This window comes from Apium graveolens, unplaced genomic scaffold, assembly GCF_009905375.1.
Source record: "Apium graveolens cultivar Ventura unplaced genomic scaffold, ASM990537v1 ctg3762, whole genome shotgun sequence".
NCBI lineage: Eukaryota > Viridiplantae > Streptophyta > Magnoliopsida > Apiales > Apiaceae > Apium > Apium graveolens.
This window is the reverse complement of record NW_027418251.1, coordinates 65,335-85,434: the sequence shown is the minus strand read 5'-3', so window position 1 is coordinate 85,434 and position 20,100 is coordinate 65,335. Positions and strand designations below refer to the sequence as shown.

General features: G+C 33.9%; 1 protein-coding gene and 1 long non-coding RNA gene across 4 annotated transcripts; one reads left to right on the top strand and one right to left on the bottom strand.

The window, feature by feature from the left end:
* Positions 1-1,167: 1,167 nt before the first annotated feature.
* LOC141701352 (uncharacterized) lies at positions 1,168-4,329 on the bottom strand. 3 transcript variants are annotated; one of them, XR_012566752.1, is made up of 5 exons: positions 4,004-4,329; positions 3,176-3,271; positions 1,930-2,118; positions 1,509-1,814; positions 1,168-1,412 (listed from the first exon to the last, which is right to left on the bottom strand). It is a non-coding gene; the product is annotated as an uncharacterized LOC141701352 (long non-coding RNA). The 3 variants fall into 3 exon arrangements; XR_012566751.1 differs by having other exon boundaries at positions 1,509-2,118; XR_012566753.1 differs by lacking the exon at positions 4,004-4,329 and having other exon boundaries at positions 1,509-2,118; positions 3,243-3,678.
* Positions 4,330-13,111: 8,782 nt separating this feature from the next.
* On the top strand, positions 13,112-17,792 carry LOC141701350 (TLC domain-containing protein At5g14285-like). Its single transcript, XM_074505025.1, has 3 exons — positions 13,112-13,170; positions 14,103-14,143; positions 17,212-17,792. Exons 1-3 carry the CDS (start codon positions 13,112-13,114, stop codon positions 17,790-17,792), a joined length of 681 nt encoding a protein of 226 aa, XP_074361126.1.
* Positions 17,793-20,100: the final 2,308 nt, after the last annotated feature.

The window sequence follows — 20,100 nt, the reverse complement described above, 5'->3', positions numbered from 1 at the left end:
ATCTTTCAGCTTCTGTGATTTTAGATATTCAGAAACATGATCTATATGTGTTTTCTATACTTGCTATTGGTTCCCGATCTTTGGTCAGCAGACTAAAGACTTTTCCAGCAGGAATGGTAAGTAGACTGAACAGGAAGTCTATAAAATCTTCTGAACAATAAGCAAACAAAATCCTGTTATTCGACTTCTGCACACATACTTTAACTGTCATCTTCTTGGCATTGGCACCCTCTGCACCGATCCTAGACTGAAGTATTGGAGCTGGTAAACTAGTCCCAAAATATATCCGATTGAGGAGTCCTCGACCAAAACGAGAACCCGAGCATATCAAGAATCTGTTAATAACAAATAAAAAATTCAACAAAGGTGACAGGATAACTGGGAAGATAAAATGGTACAAGACAATATTAGGCAATATATTTTATACCTCACTAGAACCAAGTTTCAGTGTATTTTCGTCAAGCACTACTAGAAATATGGGATCAGACATCGGTTCAGAACCGATGTTAAAAAAAATCTGAACCGATGTCTTCGCGTGTGATGTTAAATGTCATCAGCCTTTGACATCGGTTAACAACCGATGTCTATTACAGTGCTATACATCGGTTTTAAGATTAAATGTGATGTCTTTGCAACAAATTTCATCTTATATTACAGTATTTATAAGTGAATATGGGTATATTATGAGGTATTTATCCATTAAAACATGAAATCTACAAGCTCTAAACGCCATTTATTAAAATTCTTTCGAACAAACCGATGTGAAATGCTAGATCAGACATCGGTTAGATTAGTTGCCCGATGTGAAATGTTTGATCAGACATCGGTTAAGTTAGCCCCCGATTTGAAATGATGGATAAGACATGGTTTTATTCATGAAACCGATGTTAAATCTTTTTGTTTAACATCAGCCAATTTCTCTAACCGATGTTATTTGACTTAAAATATATTGTGTTTCTTTTCAGAACCGATGTCAAATGACTATTTCACATCGGTTTTTTTAGTTCTTTTTCATTTAATATTATTTTACATGATGTCTTTTGTATAGTTTTTTACATCGGTTTATATGTACCATTGTGATGTTAATATTCTGTAAATTGCATGTCATCCTGGTACTATTTACAGCCACAGGGAACCGAAACAATGCAACATCCCAACAAAAAACATTCAAACAGAAGCATAAAGGTACTCATCCAAATTACAATTCTAATACCAAAATATTACTCATACCATACTATACATACATTTCAAATAAAATACAAGCATTCCATTAGCCAACTCATACTATACAATTTTTAAGTACTAAAACCAAAAGCAACTTGCTCTGTGCTGTTGTACCAGAACTCACAGCCTCCTTCCTCTTCAACCACCCTTTCTACGAGTGCTATCAGTGGGGATTGGAGTAACATCCTCTGAAAAGAGGCAAATAGAAAGTCAATTATGTACTCCTTACATGGCTATAGTCTACTCATTTCCAAGTTCTTAAGCTAATCAGGAAAAAAAATTACCAATGCGACCAATTTTCATTCATGAACGAGCAAGTGCACGAAGTGCAGACTGAGCACCAGGAGACTTTGTCTTGTTTCCACCTGTTGCAATTTATATATATATATGTAGCACCAGGAGACTTTGTCTTGTTTTCACATGTTGCAACAGAGTCCTCAGGCTATTTATGACTGTCTCTTCACCTTATGAGAAATGACTCTTGGCCGAAAGAACAACAAGGACCGCATGAATACAATTCTGATCCATCTTGATATATTTAGCAATCTCTTTAAGAGTGGATTATGTTTCTCTAGAACAATCAAATAAACCTGCCATATGTATTGCGTAAGATTTATTAGATCAAATAAAGCTTAAAGGAAACTATTTGTTTGTTGTAGTAGAGAACTATGGAAGTCCAACTAGACAACTAGAAAGAAACTATACCAGGCGTGTCAATAACATTAAGAGTCTGACCATTTTCTAAGACAGTTGTACGCATCTCACATGTGCGAGTAACACCAAATGAGTCGGCATCAGATACAAATACATCCTTCTGCAATATACAGTTGCCTGTTGCACTTTTCCCATTGCCCTTTTCCCATTGCCATTGTATCCACCCATTTTAGAAATAACCTACTTGAAACAAAAAAATTACAACACAAAGTCTAGTCAGATCCACAAATTTACACAAAGAAAAAATAATCGAGGGAAATGAAGAACAAGATTTCAATGTTGAGAACATAAGTATAACAACAGAGGAGTAAAAACTTGTGCAATTTTTGAGTCATTTTAAGGTTCAAAATTTGAAGTCAGGTTAAAATATCACAGGTTACAAAAGGCATGCTTCAAATTTTTAAGCCAGAAAAAAGTTTAAAAACACTGATTTTACATGCTTTTTATCTGCAGAAAAGATTCTAAAGTGATATAAACATATGATACAACCACCTAAGCATTGGTTAGTTGAGTGTAGAACTGGATGAGTTAGCTCACGCGGGCCAAACTAGGGGTGAGTAAATGAACTGAAATTGAACCAAAACCATTAAAAAAACACCAAGCCGAAAAACCAAAATTATACACCTTGGTTCAAGTTCAATATGGTATTTTAATATAACTAAACATAAGTAAAAACCATATAATAAATCTATTAAATATGGTTACATTTAAAGACGATTTCTAGGCCATTGATGTTAATCAATCCATAATAGCATCTAGAATGGAAAAAAATACTGACAAATAGTTGTTTTATATAAAAAGAAACAACCAAAGTTGACACAAAAGGGCAAGTCAAGGAAAAAAGAAAACATCTAAAAAAAGATAGGATTACAGAAGATATAAAATACTCAGAATAACATGCTGCAAATTTGTAAACCTAAATATGACAGCAAAAAAAGAGCGTTCATTCATTCCTTAAAATTTCATTTCGGTAAGCTTCCTGCTCATCTTTTTATTCTCATCATTCATCGAATTGCATTATGTTATAGAATAAGATAGACACAATACATATTAACACTTTTACGAACACAACCCGAAATGACCAACCCTAACACCATAACATGAAGTCTAATAGATTGATAGAGCAATCAATTTCCAAACAAAAAGTTACAAAAATAGTGTAACCAAATATCCACACAAAAAACAAGCAATGAAAACAAGGGTAAGAAAGAAAAGGGAAGGGAAGGGAAGGGGGTACCACAAAACCAATGGCCACAATTAGTCATGCAAGGAACACTAAAATCACCAAAGCAGATTGCACATACATCATCATCTGGTGGACATACATCATCATCTGCAACAAATTTGAAGTCAGGCTTTCCAGAAACCACCTAAAGCGAAAGGAGTCTGCCTTTCATGCACTTTTGCGAACAAAATCACTCAACTATGAACATGAAGATTTCATTGGACAAAAGAAAAAAAAAACACAACCCAAGCATTATAATCCATCTCATGCTGCCAATCTCATTAACTCTAATAGTTACCAAATATTCCTCCATTAAAGGGGAGGCTATTTTTACCCCTACAAACCAAATTTTACAAAACCACATAACTGGTTCCCTTTTTGTATATGCTAATTCCTAACATTTTTGAATGTGTGCTGGATAAAAGAAACATGACATACTTATAGAATCTGAAAAGGCAAAGTAATGTTTAACAAATAATATAAAAAACAACATGATGTACTATACTTAATCAGGATTTAACACATACAAAGTCTATCAATGACTCCATAACTAACAAAACTTGCACATAGACCTTAGCCCACAAACAGATCATATAAAATTGAACCATGCAAGATTAAACTATAGTTTAGTAATTGAAGTGACATGAAAAAATCTAATAAAAACATTGCATGTGGATTATACCTTTTAAAGATTTAATAGTCATGTGGAAATAGACTTCTAGTTTACTCTTAGTTTCAATTTATATATATATGTAGCTCTAGTACACAGACCAAAATGGAGGTAAAAACAGCAAGTACAGAAATATTATTTCAGCTACATCGGTAAAATATTATACTTACATTATCGTTTCTTTGAAGTGAAACGCTTCTTACTCATCTGCGATCTCAAAATAATTAGTGTCACAATATTAACAACATTATAAATAACTAGAGATCCTAAAGACTAATGATTTAAACATATACATAAAAAGTCAAATACACAATATAAAACATATTTACTAAGCAGCCTTGTAAATATTAAGAGTACTTTCGACCGCCTCTTTCCTCTTATAAGCAACACTATGAATATCAAGTGAATAAATCATGCATCAATATCTCCAATAAACATACAAATTTTTCAGATTTACACATAAAAAAGTTAAAACACCTGACCCGCATAAAGCTATTCTTTCTAACTTGTCAGAGCCATATGACACCTTTTCGAAACCAAATGGAAGAGAGTTCCCTGCAACAATCGAGAGACAAAGTAAAACATGAAAAAAGAGAACGAGGGAGAAAGAAGGTAAGAGAGGGGGTAAACATATAAATTAACCAACTATATATATATATTGACATCTATAAAATTAAAATTTACTAAAACAATTTTAAAATTGGAACTTAATCGGATGAAACCCAGGTCTCCTTTAAAGCTCTAAAGCTGCTATCAAGGACTAAGCTTACCAATTTGATGCTGGATTTGATGCTTAATTAGGTCAAATTTCAGTGTCGTTTTTGTAGTTTTAAATTAGGGTTTGTAAGAGGGAGTGGTGAGAAAGGAGAGAACGATGAGAGAGGAGATTTTTTGTACCAGTTCTAAATTAGGGTTTATAAAAAGGAATGGTGAGAAAGGAGGGAAAGATCATAGAGACGAGGGAGAGAGTCGGAGGGTTTGAGATGAAGTTGAGGTTTCACAGAGAGGGAGAGAGAGTTTCCATCTTAAGAGAGAGAGAGAGAGAATCGGGGGTGTGAGCAAAAGAGGGGATATAGTTTCAGTCAGAGGGAAAAAATTATATGTAAAGGGGGGAAATAATTTTTTCTATAAAAAAAAGGGGGAAATTTTCACTACAAGAAAAACGGCTAAATATGACCGAAATTTTCCAGTCATATTTAATCAAATTTGATCGCTGGCGGTCGTATTTAGCTAAATACGACCGAAATGTGTCGGTCTTTTTTAGGCTGGTCAAATTTAGTGAAATCGGTCAAAATTAATTAAATTTGACCGGCCAAATATGACCGCTCAAATATGACCCACTAAATTTGACCGCCTAAAATCGACTTCAATCGGTCAGTTTTATATTTTGACCTCTGACTTTAAAATTTTCGTAAAAATTGAATTTCCCGCCTCTGGTCACAAAATACCACGGGTATCGGTCAAATTTATAAATTTGACCGACTTATCACTAGTCAATTTTATAAATTTGACTAGGTTATTTTTTGGTCAAAATTGTAAATATGACTCTGTTTGTGTTAGTCGAATTTATAAAAATGACTGATTTTGATCAAATTTAAAGAGCAAATGTGACTAATATTAGTCAGATATAATTATTGTATGAGATATTGGTATGTTAAATGTGACGAAAAGCGGACAAATTTAACATACAATTATTTAAAAAAAAACCGGCCCTGTGAACCAGTATATCCATAACCTGTATATCCCATCCACAATCTCCAAAAATAAACAAAAACTCAAACAATATAAAGATAAGTTTAAATTGTGCCATCCGAATAACTTCCTTAAAACATCCAAAAGGTTATACATGCCAATATATTGTCAAATGTTTGACATCTAATAGCTCAACAAGTTAAGCTAGGCTGGGAGATTGATTGTTCAATCCCAAAAAGTTAACCCAAAAGGAGACATATCACATAAGTTTTTGTCCCAAAAAGTTAGCTACCAAGGAGAAATTAGTTGTTATATCCCAAAATAATTATCTAACAGATGATATTAGTAGATATTTGAAGTTCATTCGACGGCAAAGTCAACCTACTTGTACTAGTTAGAGTACTAGTTAGAGCTGGGAGTGTTACGCTAATGGAGGGAGTAATTCTCAGCATCTTGATCTTCATCATCTTCATCGTTGTCTTGGAAGTGGTTGTCATACAAAGGAGCCTTTTCAATTCTAGTACCCTGCAATACATGGTATACATTATATAAGAACACAACATAAAAGAAATTAGCTTACATTATCACAAAATTTGTATACTGCCAACAAAGGTGTCTTTACTCAGCTGAGGATTTAGAAAAACTTAGTAATATTATTAACACAGGCTATATTATCACCTGCAATAACTTTCAAAAGTCTGTAATAGAAACTTAGTTATAGGTAGTGGTTCATGGACCAAATAAATTTATATTTGTTATTTTTATGCTTCCTACTCACTAAGTGATATTACTTTTAAACCACGTAACAAAAACATGCACAAGGTGTGGTTAGTTATTATCTTACAAATTCAGGCACCATTACAATTATAAAACATACATTCCAGGTGTGTCACACATAAATTCCAGCATACACAAGTTTAGAGACACAGGTAAAAAAGCTATAATTTCCAAACTGTGAAACCCTTCCATCAGCCCAGAATTATAACGATAATCCTGAATAATTGTACACGAGTACCAGAAATTTCAGGCATCACAAATCAATGTCATCATATTCTTATTTCCAAAACCTTATCTCTTCACATATAATTATTGTTTAAATCTAAGCTTTTAAAAATGGCTGCCTACACATTTCATAGGCATTGTGTTTGTGTTACCATTCAACTCATCTGTCATTCCCTACTGTCTGAACCACTCTTGAAGAAAAGGCCAAGTTGAGCTATTTGACAAGAAGCTCCTGCTTTAATGCAATCAAATAATTATGTAGACTACAGTTATTTTAGGACAATTTTTCACCTACAAACATACTTGAAATTCAAAACACCCCAGCCTAAACTTGTAAAAAATTAATACACTACTATTTTTTTGTCAATTTTCTCCAACCGACCTTTAGATTTTCTTGTTGTTGTGAAGCCAAATATTGTAGCTAAAATTTGGTTCACTTCCTCAATAATTTAACTCAAACTATCCCCTTTGTTAGAAATAATATCTTCTTGCATAAAACCTAAGTGGGAACTAGCTAGCACTTGTAAATTCATGGAAATTTCCTTCCCTTTATATGGTTTTGCATATTCTGGTCTCTTTTTCTTTTTTTACCAACTTTATTCAAATAATTTAACCACAGTTGACTTTATAACTTTATTGACTATTTATAGAAAAATATGAATAGATTCACTTCACTTGCTTTTCAAGGAAGCAATTTCCTTACTATATGTACTTTATTGTTATAAAATGTTCATAGTACACAGGCACTTTTGGCTCCATATTTGTTTTTGAATAATAGTTTTGAAGAAAATATAATATAACTATAGAATCAAATTTATCTCTATAGTTTAGGTAATGTGTATTACTGTAACTGAAATAAAGATGCCGTAGAAAATTATATAAACTAAGATAAGAAAGGTACCTCCAAAATGACTTTTTTGTTCAATGACATGGCATCAACAACAAAGGCCGTCCCAAGCCGCATATATTCAGTCCATAACTCCTGCTGCTTCGGGTCATCTCGGTTCGGGAATGCTGCAGTGGCCAAGCTTTGCATTCGATCATTTAGTAATGCACGTGGCACCTCCGTCATCTCCAGGGAATGAACCATTAGGTGTATCTCACCAGAAACCCTGACTATCAAATCCAGATTATCATCAGAAATTGGCTGGGAAGAGGAACGAGAATTCTGTGTACTTTGGAAGCTAGTCAGTTCCGCTGCCTTGTAGCCTCCTATAATTTCAGCTACCGGATGTCGAGGATGAAGGACAGATATTCCCTTTTTCGGGGGCCTCGCTAGGATTGTTAGGCTCAATTCATTTTTCCGATGTATCTTCTTCAAACTAGCTGGTGATGGAGGTGGATCCAAAGTCATCTCTTCCGGTATGGATTGTGAAGCCCGCACCCTTTCCATATCTTCCTGCAACATGTAAAAGACATAAGTCCAAATTTACACAATCAAGCTGAAAATTGTTTAGTAATAAGAACAAAGAATTTAAACTAACTATAATTATATATATACTGCACGGTATTTACTTTTTAATCATGTTTGACGATTTGAATTTGAGAGTGCAGAACAATAACAATAAACCTATGAATAGATATGTTACACAAAATTCTCTTTTAATTTTTACAGGGACGTTATTGATATCAAAACATTCTCCAAAATGAATGTAAATGTATGATCATATAAATGTAATGCTACTTGAATTATGTGTATGTATACCTTCAACTTTATAGTAGCCGGATTATCAAAGTGGTATACGTGGTCCATAAACTCCATATCAGAAATAGGTGCTTGTTTTTCCTCTTCAAGCCTCTGTAATTAAAAACATCAATTTACTTACAAATGGTTTACTTACAAATCATTTTATAAATTAGACATCTTATAATGTCTAATGAGCGTAAAGATTAAGGTACTTGAATCTGAGTAATCAAAATAAAGAACTAGACAAAAATTATTACTCACTAAAATTCGTATACCTCACGTCTCTCGTCAAAAGGCATTGCCCCGCTATAATGTTGATGTTCCAGCTGTGCTCGAGCGTTCTTGGATTTGATAGACCTCTTCTTAAACAGGTCAGAATCCCAGTACTCATTGAGGCTGTCCCAAGTCCGCGGGCTGAAGTAATGTGGTCTGAAAGAACGTCGAGTAGCCGTGGTCGATCCTCCATTTCTCGCGTCATTAGCATCCCGCTCTGCCCTGGTCTTCTCCTGATAGGGAAGGCTCTTCCAATTTTTCTTCAAATACTCTTTTACCGCTCTATCCCCCTCTTCTTCAACTCCTTCTGGATAAGCATAGTACTTCTACCAAACGAGATACACGTACAAGTATAAAATTAAAAAGGTAAACAACTGCGTATAATTAATATGAAAAAATAAAAGGCATGAAAATTAAAAATACCTTAAATTCCTTAATACAACGGTCATAGAAGGCTTCACGTTCTGCTCCCTTTGATTGATGTGTATATTCATCCCAATTTACTTTAATTATGTAGCTCAAGGTCTTTTTTTTCTTAGCCTCCTTGATACTACAATTATTAGTTACAGTCAGATTTTTTTATAGTATATATAACATACTAGGATAAAATAGTCTTATGCTATTAGACATGTAATTTATACACTAGTATGCATCATAAGGAACAGATTAATCTTAATAATCAAGCAGGTAAAGGTATAAGTTTGTGCACATTCAATTGTATACACACAGTACTATACTTGTATCAAACCCGTATATATGTATAAGCAATATTTAGTAGGAAATAGAAATTACTTTCTTCCTTCGATAAAATGGACAATCTGCCTATCCGCATCTGTGGCAGGTCTCTTATTGTAGTCACCAACACAGCAGCTACGTTTAGCTCTCTGGAATGTTATATGCGGTACAATACGACTTTCCTGTCCTTCATCACCATTCTCCTCATCATTGCCATCATTATCGCCACCTTCCTCCCTATCTCCTTCATTTTCCGTTCCACTGCCATTCCCTCTACCAGTACCCCTTCCCTTTCCACCCCTTCCCTGTCCACCTCTTCCCTGTCCACCTCCCCCTCTTCCGCGTCCACCTCTTCCCCGTCCACCTCTTCCCCCTCTACTACCACCATTCCAGCTGCTACTAGACCCCAACGCCATAAGAATCACAAACAGAATCAACAAAAAACTACACCTACCAACCTGGATATATTAAAAAAAACAACAAATATCAAAACTAATTTATAGAACATGTTAAGATAAAAAAAATTAGACACAAATACATAAATTCAATCTTAAGCTCAAATTAAGAAAAGAGACAGAGTACTGCTTAGTATCTACATAACAGCTGATAAAAAAGACTAAATTTTAGTTTGTTTATAACCAAACATAATAAGATAACACAAACATTAACAGAAAATACAGATTTAAGGGTGGAAAATAGAGATTCAAACTTTAAACCCACACATACAAAAGTGATGAAAATATCAAAGAAACACAATTAAATCATCAATAGAACAAAATAATTATCCAAAAAGGAGAATAGACAACCGTAATCAGATGTTAATCACCAAAATACCCAAAATATACAAAACCCTAAATGGATAATAGTTTCTCAAAACATTACCACCGTGATTGCTAAGTTTCGCTTCATTTGAATGAGCTTTTTGGCTTCGTTGGCTAAGTTTTTGGAGAATTTGAAGTCTGAGAGATAAAACCCTAGTATTTCTGTGCGGCGCTGTTTAGGGAGATAATGGATGGTGAAGTCAACAAAATGTTATAAAAAAAATTTATATACAGGCTTAATATGACCGCGTCGAGTGAATTTTTCCCGTGTCATTTAATTTTGACCGAACCCGGTCATATAATTTGAGGCTTCAGTTTAACTTCCAGTAGCTACTGCCCAATTTTTCCTGTTTCCAAAATAATACAATTTAAACATTACAAAGTTCTAAATATGAATAAAAATCATGAAATATAGTAAATTTAATTAAAATAAGTAAATATCAAATTTACGGAATGTATTAAAATTCATGAAAAATGTCCTACTAATATCCGCATTGGTACAAATTAACTAGAAAACAATTGAACTATGTCAAATCATCGTTATCACTTCCATCATCAATGTTCATGTCTTCATTTTGATTTTCTTTATTTCTCGCATTTTGTTCTTCTTCATAGTCATCCACGAAATGATTATTTTTAAACATTATCAAGTCAATAAAGAAATTTATCGGATCATCAACGACCACTCTTTCCACATGTGAAGATGAAGCATTTGATTCTTCATTTTGAAAAGCATCATCATTGAATATATTTTCTTCTCTAGATGTCACGCTTTCATCGACTTGCCGGCTCTTTGTTGTTAGGATAGTATACCATGATGACTTTGGATTTGCAATATTTGGGGCATAATATACTTGATGAGCTTGGCTAGCCAACACAAACACATCTTCGGCATTTAGCTTCGATTTAACATCTACGGTTGTCATCCGATTTCTATCAATTTTGACATGTCTTGTATGATCAAACCAATGACATTTGAAGACGACAATTTCATGCCCATTGCGATATCGAAGCTTTAGAACTTCTTGTAGTCTCCCGTAATTATTTGCATGACTTTCTTTGTAAGAAGTCCCTACAATTTAAAATGTGTCAAAATTGGATTTATACATAATGAAGACCAAATTCAACCTAAATTTTATGATTATATAAAATTTCTCACCAATTACAACTACACCGGAATTTGATGATGTGAGCTCATTAGAATTTGTACAAGCAAATTTATAACCATTGCACTTGCATGTTTTATAAGATTCAACTTTATAAATAGGACCTCTTATTAAATCTATAAATTTGTCCTTGAGCTCTCCATCATCTTGTACCTAAAATATTGTACATAACAAAAATTACACAAGTACATGAATAAACTTGTGTGTATATGTATATATATATATATTTGCACACATAAAAATATACACACATTTATATATTTAAAATTTACCCTTCTTTCGAACCAATCCAAAAAATTATCTTTTTAAAATTGATCTTTTTCGGCATCATTGTAGTGCGGGTATTGTTTTTGCACCAACCTATCATAAGTTTCTGCTCCGGTGCGCCATAATATTTTCAATTCATCAATCAATGGTCGGAGGTAAACATGAAGATCTTTTGTTGGATCATTCGGCCCAGGAATCAGAAGAGGCATAAACATGTAGGGAGCTTTCGTGCACATAGATGGAGGAAGGTTGTAAACTACTACAACCACAGGCCAAACAGTATATTCCCTAGCGTGTGAATCACGGAAAGGGTCAAATCCATCACTAGAAAGGCCAAGTCTGACATTCCGAATCTCTTTTGAAAAGTTTGGAAATCTACGATCAAATTGTTTCCACTCATCTCCATCCGCCGGATGACATAATTGACCATCAACTTTGACCCTATTGTGGTGCCACCTCATATCTTCTGCAGTCTTCTTATTCATGAATAAACGCTGCAACCTTTGGGTAAGAGGAAAGTATCGCAAGATCTTTCGTGGGATTTTATTTTTCTTTGGATCCTTTTGCTCCTTGTATCGACTTGTAGTGCATATATCACAATGTGTCTTGTTTCTATTTTCTTTGTAAAACAACATGCAATCATTCTCGCAAGCATCAATTTTTTCATATTCCATATGCAATCCTCTTATCATCTTTCGCACGTCATAGTAGTTCCGAGGCAATTTATGATCAACGGGCAATACCGATCCAATAAGGTGAATCAACTCATCAAAGCCACTATTAGTACAATTATGCTTGTGTTTCCAATGAAGTAGCTTGTTAACAAATGACAATGTTGTGAAATTCGGATTGTTTGGATATATTGGCTCAGAAGCATTCTCCACCATCTCGTAAAATTCTTTTGCTTTTGCATTTGGTTCTTCCACAAAATTCTCAAAATGTCGATTTGCATCTGCAAAATCTCTTAGCATATCACGAGCATCATACATATCCTCATCATTATAATGAATATTATGAGAACTTGTATTGGTATCACCTCGAGGCATATCCCTTTCCCCATGCAAATCCCATCTAGTATACCATTACATAATACCATTAAGGTATAAATCAACTTTCACCGCACTAGGATCCTTGAAGTACTTATTTACACAATCGTTACATGGACATCTTATTAGCCCTCCATCTCTAGGATCAAGATGATCACATGCAAATTTAATAAAATCATCCACGCCATTTTTGTACTCTTCTGTTAAATACTTCAAATCGTTGTACCGATTATGACCAACCCAACTACGATCAGATGTCATCTACAAATTATACATACGTGATGTGAGTTAAATGCAAATTAACATAAATATAAATAGATCATAAATAATCAATTTATATTAAACAAATCGATAAATTGGCTACCATTATAATTTACATTAATACTCACCATAAAAGTTCAATTAACTATAATCATGGTTCACAGCTAATAATAACACTAATTTCATCAACAAATTAGGAATCCCCAAAAATACATACACATGTGTACAACCAAATAATAGCTCCATACTATGTTAAGAAAGTAAAATTAATTAAATGCAAAAGTTAAGGAATGAAACTTACTTGATGATTAATTAGATCTCATGAAAAATGAGGACAAAGGGTGGAGTTATGGTGTACAAAGGGTGGAGTTATGGTGGAAGAAGAAGGCAAAATGAGAGGAGAAAGTTTAGTAAAGAAAGGAAAGTTTAGAAAAGAAGCAGAAGGTATCAGATCTAAAACGGGTAAATTTGACCGAGGGCGGTCATAATTATAAATATGACCGCAGTCGGTCATATTTATAAATACGACCAAAGCAACGGTAAGGCAGTCAAATTTAATAAATTATTAAAATTTGTCTAAAAAATAGTTAATAACAAAATTGACCGATGATAGTCAAACTTAGTTATGACCGACTTCAGTCAAATTTGGTTCCTGATAATTTCTCTTAGTTTTGGCGGGAATTTTGGCGCCATTTTTTTTATGGCCAAGCATAAATATGACCGACCTCGGTCATATTTGTTCCGCTCAATTTTGGCCGCCATGGCGGGAAATTTCCCTCCAATTTTTGGCAATGTTAAAAACTAAATATGACCGATTAAATGTGACTGATAATAAAATTGACTTTCATCGGTCATATTTAATTCTTGACCAGGTTTAGAATGCTGGTTGACATTAAATTTGACCGCCGGCAGTCAAATTTAAGTATGACCAATTATATATGTAAGTTGACCATAAATATGACCAGCGTCGGTCAAATTTAGCCGCAGTCATATTTATCCGGTCAAATTTACCCTTATTTTCTTGTAGTGTTTGGCACTGAAACGGGGAAAAAGGAGAAGTTAATTTAAATTTTTTAAAATTGGTCATAGACAACGGTTTGTAAAAATGACCGATGTCAAAGTTAAAAACGTATATTTGGCAGTTTTTATTTTCAAACATAGACAATGGCTAGTATAAAAAACCGATGTCAATATTCTTATTCAACATCGCTTAATTAAAAACCGATGTTAAAAAAACTTTTAACATCGGGTGCATTACAGGTGCATTACGTGCCGATGTCTAAATACCGATGTCGTATCTACTATTTCTAGTAGTGAAGAACCGAAAATTCACTAATTCCACTACTTTCTAGTATTCCAAGTGTTGAACCTGGAGTGTTAGGAATTACGCTCAAATCATCGCTGATGACAAATGATGATGTCTACATAACAAAAATACCTTCATTAGACTCGTTTGCAAACTGTACAGCCTTTTTCATAAAGTTTCCGCAACTTTTGCATTTTACAGTACTGTAAATGCTGAAGTAAGTTTTGCTAAAAAAGTATTTTCGAAAGCATAGAGACTCCTCACAAATGAAGAACTTAACAGACTTCGTATCACCAATATCCATCTTCAGATTTCTACACAGGGCTTCTGCTGAACTCCTCGTATTGAGCAACATATCTTTGCAATCCATCGTCGCAAAATACTTGGCATCAAGATTTGCCACGCTGCCATATAAATTGTTGAAGCTACCAATATTCACTGGTTGATGTGCAGGATCAGAGCGGTTGGCCAAAGAGTCTGACTATCGTCCCCATCGGCAACGTGAGGAAACTGAATTGAATATCAACGAAATCACTTCCTGCTTCAGAAAAAAACTACTCTTTTCTTCTCTCTGTCAATGATTACTTTCAAAGAAATTTCAAATTCATTAGTTTTCTCCATATATGAATACAAAAAAGCAGGGTTTCTCCATATTAGTTGCTATCATTCTCATTGCAAAATCTGTTATATCTCGTGATGTCCAGTTTGCAAAATCAGTCCCTCGGGATTGTATCTTCGATATTTCAGTACCACACGTCCACACCCACTGGTAACAAAAAGTGATTTTCAGTACGATGGCCAATGGTAACAGATTGTGATCTCATTGAGAATTAACCTGACCAATATGTCTGCACTCCTTGACAATCATGTAGCTGTTTAGCAGCTTTTAATTTAACCTACCAAGTCCAAAGCACAAGAGCTTTTAGATCATACCACTAACTATTTTTCCCCAGCTTGCTAATATTTCTGAAAGGGAAAGAGTTTTGCTCATTATTAGAATATCTGTTGCAAAAACTGTTACTCTTGTCATTACTTATAATTGATTTTTCCTTAAAAACAGAATCATAAATTTATTAATAAAACTGGATTGCATGAACAAATAGTATTCCGAAGACAGACTATTGAACAAGCTAACACAAACATACATAAATATGAAGATATACGCAACTCCTATTGTCTGTTACTACTTGGTAAACTTCATTGTTCAAGAAAGCAAGTTGATAACTCGTCATTTGATACATAATACCCCTCAAATAAACACAATACAACAAACCAACAGATTAAAACACCTTATAATCATTCTTTAATCAAATGTTGCCAATTTCTTGCACTAGAAAAACATTTTGCTAATGCTAACGATATCTTAATCAAGGCATATAGATATTTCCTGTGCTGTTTTTTTTTTTGCAGAAACTCGATAGATAGTAATTAGCCTCGTAAATTTTTTAGACTAAAGATGCAATATGAATTATCTAGTTTCATTCTAAAACGGTTCTTTAATTCTCTACCTTTGCCTTCTTCAATGATCTCTCAGACCCTGGCTTGTTAAGTGAACTCTTCTGTTCTGGATATTTCATTATGCCCTTTTGCATAACTGTCAAATATTTTTTTCCCACTACAATATATGTGCAACCTTTACTTCCTCGAGAGAGAAAATATATGATTGGAACATAGTGTTAGTTGTACATAAAATTTTTCAAACACACTACTTCATCTAATCCCACCTTCCTCTTATCTATCTATCCCTACTTTACCTTTACCGCTTAATTACCCCATTGTGCCATTGGCTCTTCCTATAAATACCGTCATCACCCCACTTCACAAAATGCACCTTACTCTCTTCTCTACCTCACTTCTTAAGTGTATAGCAGCTAGATAGTCCGTCTAGTAGAAAATTTGCCTTGCGGTAATTTCAGGCAGGTTAGAATAGGGGGGCCTCGTGCTTCTTTCTTCTTTCATTTCGGATGAGTTAGTATGAGTATTGATCGGGCTGTAACCTTCAGGGTCTACAGTCGTAGGAATTCGTCCAGGTGTTGCGGCTGCAACAAGAGGAGTTCTCCAGGTTATCAGTACTGAAGGAATATGGAATTTTTGTATTAATATTCGGTTGTACCTCAAGTGTTACTTCGTAAACTTGAGAGAGAATATTGTAAGCATTATTATCATTATAGTGAAAACATTTGGAGTTGGTACCGTGATTTTTACCTCTTTATCTTAAGGGGGTTTTTCATGTATAAATCTTGGTGTTCATATTTCTTGATTATTATTAATTTGTTCATATTATTGTCTATATTAATGATTATTATTAATTTGTTCATATTATTGTCTATAATAATTCTCGGGTTCTATTTACGTAAAGACAGGAAACCTTGAATTTCTAACACAGAGTTAGTTCATGAACAATTTAGGATTAAGTAACATATCTTTCGGTTCCTGTGATTTTAAGTATCCATCGTCCATCTACATTCAACTCTGATAGACTTCTATGTATATTTTCAGTACTTAAGGTTGACTTATGATCTTTAGTCAACAGACTAAAGACTCTACCTAAATGGATGGTAAGGAAGCTGAACAGTAATTCTATGAAATCTTTTGAACTATGAGCCAACAAAACTTAGACTTCTACAAAAATAGAGTACATTAACTTTCATCTTCTTGTTATAATTTCAGTATAATTATACTATTAATGATTTTTTATATATTTTAAACTCCAAACTAGATAATGAAAAGGAAAAACCGATTTTTAAACCGCAAGAGCTCGTAAATACTATGTGATTTCCAATGAATTGAGTAAAAGTTCACGAACTACAAACTACATGAACTACAGACTATATGGTTTAGATAGAAGGTGCACTTTGTTTTTCAAATTATGTCCTACATGTAGAGGTGGCCAGACGGTCGGGCCGTCCGGGCCGTGCCGAGTTTCAGGCGAGCCGAATCAATTAGCCAGTAACTCGTGAACGGCACGTAGAATTGAACGAGCCGAGCCGAGTCGTGCCGGTTTGATAAAGTGATAACCCGGGATCGGCTCGCGAATTAGGCGAGTTTCCCGAGTTAGGCGAGTTAGGCGAATGCGAGCCGTGCCGGTTCGTGCTTGCAAATTCGTTGACGGCCGCTCCCAGATCTCCTTGTCTTCTTTTCATTCTATCTCACAATATATCTCCTAGCCCACTTCCTCATTTTCAATAACTGGACCTCCAAGCTCCGACCCGAAGCTGCAAGCTGCTTAATCTCCTACTTTCATGGCTCTCCGGCCGTTTTTCTCGCCGGAAAAGCCTTACTTTCCGATCAAAATCGTGGGTTTGCTTCAACCAACACTACTTTCCAGACCCTTGTTCTTGATTACAGTATTGCTTATTTTTTGATGGACCTCATTCATTATTTACTGTTTTACCCAAGTGATATTCTTTTTATTGCCCATCATTTAGCCACATTGTTTGTATTTATGACTTGTAGATTTGTTGTTTTTCATGGGGCTTATGCTGTGCTTGTGCTTTTGATTATTGCTGAAGTCACTAGCTTTTGTCAAAACACTTGGACTTTAGCTTGTGCTAGGAGGAAAGATTCTGAGTTTGCAGACAAGGTGATACTATGCGAGCCGTGCCGGTTCGAGCCGTGCCGGTTCGTGCTTGCAAATTCGTTGACGGTTAAGGCGTGCCGGGCCGGTCCGGTTACGGGCCGGTTACGGTTTTCAGATTGTTAATTCGTGCTCGGTTCGTTTTAATTACCGAGTCGATCCGAATAGTGACTCGGCACATCTCGAGGCGAATTGTACAAATTTCTGGCGAGCCGAATAGCGAGCGGGCCGATCCAAACCGCTCGTTTGGCCGGCTCTACCTACATGTAATAAGTGAGCAATGAAGGAGTTCCCAACCCATGACAAAGACGCCAATCGTCTATAAACTATCAAAATAAAATCTGTAAAAAGGATCTTTCGTTGCCAAGCTTGAACCACTACAACAACCAAAGGTCTTAAGTTATCCCTACTATTGTAACTTGATAAATTACCTCTTGATTTTGAAGGGTAACATGAGGGTAAGGATTCAAATCTCAGTGGAGATATTTTTATGTGTGAATATCTTAATACTAACAATACTGTTTAGGCTGAATTCAAGATGTCGAGATATTTTTCTTCGGTGAGTGGTATACCAATAAAGTTTAAGGTGATATATTAAATACAATAGATAATTACACTACTAATGTACTACTACTACTTAACAACATTTTTTTTAATATTCAAGTTTATATATTCAGTAATATATAGTTCCAAAACAGTTCCGAGTTTCATGTGGATTTTGTGACGCATTTTGTATAAGAGTAAAAGATGATAAATATGGGTGGGTTTCCCCAAAATTGAATTATCCGCGGTAAATACTACTACCTCCGTCTCAACCATTTTTATACAAATGATTTGGATACGAAGGACAAGAAATTTATTAAAATAGTGTTAGTTTTGATAAGGTAGTGGGATGAGGGAGAAAGAAAAATTATAATTTATTGAGAAAAGGTATAAAGTTGGGTAAAGTGGTGGGATCAATTAATATTAAATGAATAAAGTGAGTGTAGTGGGAGAAAGTAGTGGATGTGGTTGATTTTTATATTATTAAATTTTTACTGTTTTTCATAAATTTGAAATGTATAGAATTGAATTGAACATCTAAAAAGGGAAAGTATATAGAAATAAATGGGATTGTGGGAGTACTCAAGAGGACCATCGGCATCCCAGCCCAAGTTCTACAAACTCACTCATGGCATTCAAGAAAAATAATATGACATTAAAATAAGTAACTTATAATTTAAAATGAATAATTGGTAATTAGATAAATACTTATAAATTGTATAAATATTTGGATAAATTTACTTATAAGTCAAATTTTTTTACTTAAATAAACAAAATTAAATAATTTTTAAATTTTATTATTTTAATTCATAAATTTTAAATTATATTGACATTTCAAAATATATATTTTAAAGTTAAAGTTTATAAAAAATGAAAATACAAAATAAGGTGAAAAAAAAGTACGTCGTTACTAATATTTAACTTATCATCTTATAAATTAAATTTATAATTGGATAAACAAACACTCATTTATAAATATTTACGGGCTTATAAATCTATAAGCCAGTTAATCGGAGGTCATCAAATATGCCCTAACAAGGGGATTACATCCGGATAAAGGAATTGAAATGAGATTTCATACAAAAATATACTAGAATTTCATTAAATATACGTACGTACAAAATTTGGAAACGAATGATTAGAAAAGTTACCAATGGTTAGAACACAGAAATCTAAACACGCCTACTAAAGTTTCTCTTGTACATAATAAGTCTCCCCATCAATAAGCAAGGCCCTTTTTACCCACTTCGGCAAAACACCTACTCGGGAACAGTTTTTTTAATTCAAGGGTGAAAGCAAAAAATACCTCTTTTTTTAGAAATTGTAATAAAATATCATTTTTTTAATATTTATGATCAAAAATACCCGTATTTAAGAAATGTGTAAAAAAAATAAAAAAGAAATAAGAGAACACGAGACACACATTTCTAATATACATATAAAACGGGTGATATGTAAAAGTGGTATTCTTGTCACAAACTCTAAAAATGAGGTATTTTTGTCTTTTTTTATTCATTATTTAATGTGACCTGTTTTTTTAAGTGTTTTGTTCCCCCTCTACCACTCCGTTCCAAAAATAATTTTTGGAAAGAAAAGAAAAAAAGTTGAAAAATATTTTTTCAATCACTTGTTCTCAATTGAATTTTTTGGAAAGAAGATAAAAAAGCTAAAGATTGGAGAAGAAATTCTATTTATATATATATATATTCAAACTTTTCTTTCCACGAGAAAATTTGGAGAGAATCGAATATTCATCGTTTTCTATTTTTTTTTCTTTTTTATCTCAAGTTCAGGAACACACCGTAAAATCTCGTACTTTTTTGCATATCGTTGGGTCTATTATTATTAATGATACAAAGATTAATAAAAAAATATAACATAATATCTTATT